Raw genomic sequence first — 7,163 nt, 5'->3', positions numbered from 1 at the left:
TATATATATATATATATATATATATATATATATATATATATATATATATATATATATATATATATATAAATATATAGAGATATCTCACATAAAAGCCGACCGATTATAAACACTCGAGCAAAAAGGGAGCAAAAATCCGCCGTGCTTTAGGTTCGTCCGTGTTTACGAATAGAAAGAGAGAGAGAAAGAGAGAGGGAGGGAGAGGGAGAAAGAGGAAGAGATTTTGCGAACAAACGAAACGGGAGGGTTGCCGTTTCGATTGCGTCCGCACGATCGTCGTCGTCGTTGTCATCGTCGTCGTCGTCGTCGTCGTCGTCGCCGTCATCATTGTCGTCATCGTCGTCGCCGTTATCGTTGTTTTCCGGATGCGGGGAACGACGCGAAACGGAACGACAGATCGCGAGATGACGTCGATGGCCAGCGACGCCGGGGACTCGGAGCGCGACGGGGATGCTCTCGCGCGAGAGTTGAGATATCCTTTTATTATACATATATACGAGAGGGAAGTGTTTGGCTCGAGAGAAAAAAACAGTGGAAACGTACAATAGGCGTATATTTAGCGGAAAAAAACGGATAAAGGGGAAATTTCGCAGGGAAACTTCTGACCATGCCGATCGTGGGAGTGAAAAAAAAGAAAAATAGTTAAGGCGTAACCGATTTTATTACGAGAAATTATTCTTACTACTACTTCTTATTGTTATTACGATTATATTCTTATCCTTATGATTATATTCTAACATAAAGTCTTTTATGTTTACAATTGCATTATTATATACATCTTTAATTGTAGTGTAGATAATATGGCTGATGATGATGATGATGATGATGATGATGATGATGATGATGATGATGATGATGATGAAAACGATGATGATGATAATGATGAGAATGAGATGATAAACAAAAAAATGGAGAATTAATCACATGTGCATTTAATGTATTTCATACTAATTTTTTGATTAAACATAATTGTGTGTTAACCGAGCCGTCTACCTTTCTTTTTTCTTCCAGATCATTTTTCTCCCTTTTGGCGCGATGCGCGCGCTCGTAGATCGCGCGTGCTCATCCGTTTTCTTTCTCTCCGTTGATAATTTTTCGCGATATCGACGCGAATGCGCACTAAGCGCACCAGTGAAGTCTTAACATTTGTCTTGTCAGAAATCGCTAGTCCTTTCGTGTCTGGATACGATATGATACGGTGCGGCATGCTAGACTGTCGAAATGATAGATTCGCCGGACAATCAAGAGTCATAATGTACATGTATATCCAGACGCGAATAGTACGATCAGAAAGACTTTTTCGAATGACTTAGCAAAGAGACAGTGACATCTTTCGTCTACACTGAGTAAAAAATGTTTGGTATTTGTGTAACTATAAAATTACTTAGAAAGATAAGATGCTACAAGTTATGGTCAAGAAAACAATTTTTCTTATTAAATTCTATTGTAATGTTAGCGTTAATCATCTTGTATGCATGAAACTATCACCATTTTAAAATGGCAGAAACTATGGTTGGGGCCAAGAATAACTATAATTTTAGTTAAGAGTTGATCGTTTTTTTCTTTTCTTAGTGTGATAACTGTTAAGGCTTTATTGAAGCCTCTAGTGCATCTCGCGTCTTGCCTCCTTATATATCCCCCAACGGAGAGAGACACGCCGTGTGCTGTTACGCGCTGCGACGAGGTCATCACTCGATCCTCGAGAACGAAGGAACGACCTTTCGCGCGCGAGCACGTAGACACTAAGAGCAGCCGCGTATTCTGGCGTTTATTTTCGCGAGTGCGAGGAATAATTCGCGCGACATGCCCGTTGCCGGTCTCTACTTGCGGCGTGCAGTGACAGCTACTTGATCGCAGGCGAGTCTAACGAAGCGTCGCGCCGCCTCAGGAATCACGTTCAATTCAAGTCGGCGAGAAGAGACACGACGACACCTGATCATTCGAGCTGCGCCGGGAATTACCACCATCGACTGCCGCCTGCGGTAACGCTATTATTAGCGCGGAATAATTTGCAGTGACGTTAACGGGCTAATCGTTATCTATTCCCGTTCGCCGGTCCTTGCGATCGGGCCGATTCTCATCGCGTCGATACGCGAGAGCGACTTTCCGCCTCCGATCTATGCGACGTTTCGGCGACTTTTTGCGACTTTTGTGTATGTAACTCTGTGTGTATGACCGTGCCCACATTCTGGATAAGAGAAGGCGGAGGGAGATACGAACAGAATCTGAATGAACTGACGAGTTCTGAAAGTACATTTTATACTCCGACGCAGCCGGAGCTGTCGGGGATCTGCCGAAAAAAGAAACGTCTCATCGATAGCTGACTGATAGCTGAAAGTGCGAATCTAAGAGCGTGCCGTCGGAAGAAAGAATAGAATTTTTTAAAGAAATTTTCTTCCTCTTTTCTCTTCTTAAAGAAATCAGGGCAGTCCCGGGACTTGGGGCTCTAGCGTCTTCGGATTCCCGGGCTACTTTCTCGTGTTTCCGAGCTGCCAGACCAGCCGGATATGATTGATTGGATTCGCGGCTGCGGGAATCCGCGAGTCTTGCCTCAGTGGATCCTCCTCTATCACGTCGATGTTGGCTTATCGCCGAGCGTCGATGCTCGTCAGAGCAAGAGAAGGCGGTTAGACGCGACGATAGAGAGCGGCCGCTTATATTTCCGAGTCACGTGTGCGATCTTATCAGGGCTCCAATTTTATGTCAGCGTGTCGATATGTATGTACAAGTTGTTATGTAGCGACGCGCGCCAAGCTTGACAATATAGTTTTCTTCTTCTTCCTCCTTCTCTTACTAGGCATGGTCGATGTCGTCGTCGTGGTTGTCCTCCTTTCTTCTCGTGTCACAGAGAGAGAGAGAGAGAAAGAGAGAGAGAGAGAGAGAGAGAGAGAGAGAGAGAGAGAGAGAGAGACTGCAGGTTTATACGGTCCCTGAAGTTTGCGGTTATGCTTCCCGACACGGCTCGTTTCCGAGGATTCATGCGAGCGCGAATGGATTTCTTCGCGAGAACGTGTCGCCACGGTTTCCCCACGGATGTGCGTAGAGAGCTGTGCAGATCTTAACGGTATCGCGACCGCGTCGGTTCTGCTCTTCTCGATCTCCGACCGCGCTCGAGAAATCTAGTGAAGCGATCTTGTCGGAGGTCGGTTTCCTCGTACCTCTGTGGACTGCCGATCTTCTGAACGACGCCCTTCGACCTTGTCGCCAAGTGACCGCCCATTCTGACCGTGGTTTTCAAGTTGTCAACCCTCCCCCACGAAGTCTCAGACTTGCTCAGACCTTCGAGCGGACTCGAGTACGCTCTCTGTGTGCTCGAGCCCGTGAATATACCGATCTTCCTCTTCGCTGGACCACGACATCTTCGATTACTCCGACGACCTTTGATCTCGCGCACCCTTGAGTCGCGGCTCAAGCCTCACCGTCCGAGTCGCACGCGCGTAATCGGATTGTCGCTGAACCGCTCACGCATCCTTACACGCACACACCAGGGGAAACGGATAGACCAGAAGACCAACAGTTTGAAAGCAATCTTAGAGTCCATGCTGACGGGGGAGGGGAGGGAGGAATTTTTCGGGCGATGAGAGAGAAAACAAACGGAAAAGAAGGAAAAATTTGCGAGGGAGAGACAGAGAAAAACAGAAGCGGAAATAGAGCGATGACACGCGCTGCTAAGAGAAGGAAGAGGAGATGATGATGATGATGATGATTATGGAGGAGGAGCAGGAGGAGGAGAGGAGGAGAGCGGAGGAGGGTTGGAAGTTAATTGGGGTGCTTTGCTGACACTGTGGTTTCTGTTGTTGCAGAGCTGAAAAATTGGCGGATATCACAGATATTTGAGAGACAGAGTAACAGCGACGAGAGGAGGCGGTGCTCGTTGTGCGGTAAGGTCGTGACGAACGTGCGTAATCACTATTACGTGCATTTCCCTGGGAAGTACGCCTGCTCGCTCTGCCCGGCGGTGTACACGCGCAGCGACACCCTGCTCACGCACACGCGCACCAAGCACGCGAACGCGCAATAACGTATGCACGCGTATTACCGAGCCGCGTACGTGAAGCTGCAGATCTAGCGGAGTCGTCAGCGCGTTGGACCGTTGTTCTTGGTGTCTGCGCTCCCTCCTCTTTTTCTTCATCTTCATCATCATCATCATCGTCGTCGTCGTCGTCGTCGTCGTCGTCGTCGTCGTCGTCGTCGTCGTCGTCGTTGTCGTCATCCTCCGCCGCGTCTTGGCCATCGCGGCTTCGCGACAGGATCCTTCAAGTTGGCCGTCAAACCCGACGCCGTGCATCGGGAACGAGCAACGGCTCGTTCCATTGATCTCGTCATTAGATTAACAAGATTACGTGCTCGTTGAAAGGCACCTGATGGATGTATAAAGGAATCCTTCAGCGAAGGAGATCCGAGGGGACCGCGGCGACCGTTACCAAGACGTAGTCGAAAGTTCTCCGGTTGCGAGACGAGTCTACGCGAACTGTCGTCGTCGCCCAAAGGTCAACGGAAGTTTTAGTATCCGAGGACATTCTCCGGACGAAGACGACGATGGCGTCTTGAAATTCCGCGAGGATCGAGACGCTCGAGGATATGCGAGTCGTCGCTCCATTAGGGACGCTTCGGAGGACGTCAGAGCGATTGCGCTCGCGACACGACGGAGCTCAGGAAGCCATGTCCGCCTGTCTCTCTCGCTCCTCTGTCTATCTCTTCCAAGCGGTCGATAATCGACGTTGCATTTAGCACCACCGTCGCGAGTCTCCCCCAACCCCCAGCCCTCCGTCGGTCGGGGGCGCACTTCGGTAATCGTAAGAACCGTGTGATTTCACCGTGTAAATATTAGCCCTAGCCGCCCTCTTGCCGCCCGGCTGTCTGTTTCTCCCCCTTCTTCCTTCTCTCTTTTCTTCCATCGTCATCGTCGTCGACGTCGTTCTCAGACACCAACGAGTGTCCGGACTCTCGCTCCGGGCTCTTCTCTCTTCCGGCTCCCTGGAGCGACGACGGTTCGCTCGGGGATTCGCGCCTAGTCGTGTTTACACGACCGCGCTTTTAAATTTTCCGCACTCATTATTCGCTCAACGCGCGTCAGGATCGCGCGATTCGGCTGGAACGCGGGAGGAAGTCGTGGAGCGAGGTGGGCGAGGACGACGGCGACGATACTCGTCGTGCTCTGCACTCTCCTCTTCCGCAATCACGATTATGCTCGGGGCCTCCGGTTCCAAGTGAATGTGACGAGGAACGGGGGGAGACAAACGACCGGGTCGCGCAGCGACCATCGCAGGGCCGTTCCCGTAAACGTTATTCGGCGCCAAGCTGGTGGCCCGACTACGATTTTCTTGAGGTTCAGCACGGGATGGCAATTAAACCTCGCTTTGGCTTAATTGATGTTCGCGGGAACGACCTGCGCAGACAAGTAGTCGCGCGATTACAGACCCATCGGTCTGCGTCTAATGTACGGCACGTTATTAGCTTTCCGCGTAGGCTAACATACAGAGGGAGCTGATACGACAGTTTACCGTATTGAGCGTACGTTATTTGTTGCACGTGGCGACACTCCTGCACCGTGCACCGGTTACGAGTATTCCTCGACGAAGATCTCGCGTATAGCATATTGCTGGTACCTGTTTGTTGGAACAACGTTTGGAGAACAAAAGATTTCACTGCCGCGGCTAATCGTGGTTTGCTGAAAGTGTATCTCTTGTTGCTTGAACTTTGGCTACTGTTACTGCCGCATCGTTGTTTTATTTCCTTCAGCTTGCATAGCCAAGAAACGGACTTGGTTTACAACTATATTCCTTAATCACTCACTCCTCATTCCTACCCATCTAGTTATTAATGTCCCGATAGTTAGATTGCCTTTCTTTAATTGACTTTACAATATCATCCTCGTTACCTAAATATCTAATTTTGTAATCTCTTTTCACAATCTCATCCATTTTCACCTAATCTTTACACTTACACCTTTCTCTTATCTATCATGTCTAATTATACTTTCCTATTTCACTCAACGGAGATACTATATCGTTCTCATACGCGATATTCTAAACTCTATCCTTCTGAGAATTTACTCTGTATGAGGAAAAAAACCAATTTAAACGAATTTAAGCGAATCGTTAGACTTATTTTTTTTAGTGAAATTTCAGTCCAAAGAATTTAGAGAATTTAGCACACGCAGATTCTTGCTGCAAACTTTTCTTTTCCGTGAAGAAGACATGATTGGCGTAAAACATGACTAAAGATTCTAGCGAAATTAACATTAATTCTCATCTCTCAGAATGGCAACATGATACGATGGCCGCTGATAAGCGAGAAACGCCTCGATCTTCGACGAGGAATACCCGGCACACCGAGTGTGCACCTGTCACCGAGTCATTCCGGATTCGCGGATCAATAAGCTGTCAAGTTCACGACTCGCGCGGACGCATGAGAGTAGGTCCCCGTAGGTTTCGCGTAGGCATGTAAACACATCGTAGAGATTCGCAGCTTCGCGACTCTGTAGTTAAACAGACGCATACGCGCGCATACACATCGGCGACGTGTGGCCCCGAGTGTGCATTCTTCCGCCGTCGAAATGCCAAAGACAGTTCGGCGGAGGTGTACCGTTACGTTACGTAATGCCGCGTTACGTAACGTTACGTGGTGCGTGAGCGAACGCGTTGGATATTTTCCAAAGAGTAGTCTAACACTTCACTCTTCTACTACTACGTGTACCTTCGACCCCTTCGAGCAAGATCGGGTTCTCGCGTGGGGATTCCCCGTTTCACCGAGTCGTTCTTCATTCATTCCGCGACCTGTTCGCGCGAGACCGACTGCGAGGATTCGCGTCATCTTCCCGTGGGGCGAGCTTGAAGAGCGAGGAAGACCCGACAATATGAACGAACGGATCGAAACACTCGAGAGCGCAAGCAGCAACGGGTCTTCCGCTTTTTAACGATCGTATGAATAATAACGCTCGCGTATTCGCGCGCGATGGGAACGTGATACAAATCAGCTTCGGCGCGCGCGTACGTGCAGTTTAGGCTGCGCGACTAATGGCCAATTAGAGTTAAGGAGGATCAAGTTTTCTCTCCTAAATGTAGACGTTTTATGAGGCTATTCACTTTAAGAGAGATGTAATATATACATATATTATATATATATATATATATATATATATATATATATATATATATATA

General features: G+C 48.3%; 1 protein-coding gene across 2 annotated transcripts in view; it reads left to right on the top strand.

Annotated features, from left to right (window-relative positions):
- Positions 1-7,163, top strand: part of LOC116844506 (protein tramtrack, beta isoform-like) — a 69,678-nt gene that overhangs the window by 57,524 nt on the left and 4,991 nt on the right. Inside the window, exon 5 of one of the 2 annotated variants that reach the window (XM_032816163.1) lies at positions 3,804-4,156. The exons of the other annotated variant lie outside the window; for it this stretch is intronic. Coding sequence (XP_032672054.1) covers positions 3,804-4,021 — 218 coding nt within the window. The 3' untranslated portion in view covers positions 4,022-4,156. Of the gene's footprint in view, positions 1-3,803; positions 4,157-7,163 lie in introns of those variants that run through there. 2 annotated transcript variants of the gene reach the window in all.

The sequence above is a fragment of the Odontomachus brunneus genome, unplaced genomic scaffold (assembly GCF_010583005.1).
Source record: "Odontomachus brunneus isolate Ranch 3 - 2012 unplaced genomic scaffold, Obru_v1 Obru_scaffold_003, whole genome shotgun sequence".
Taxonomy (NCBI): domain Eukaryota; kingdom Metazoa; phylum Arthropoda; class Insecta; order Hymenoptera; family Formicidae; genus Odontomachus; species Odontomachus brunneus.
The sequence above is the reverse complement of the archived record's forward strand: the minus strand, read 5'-3'. Positions and strand labels throughout refer to the sequence as shown.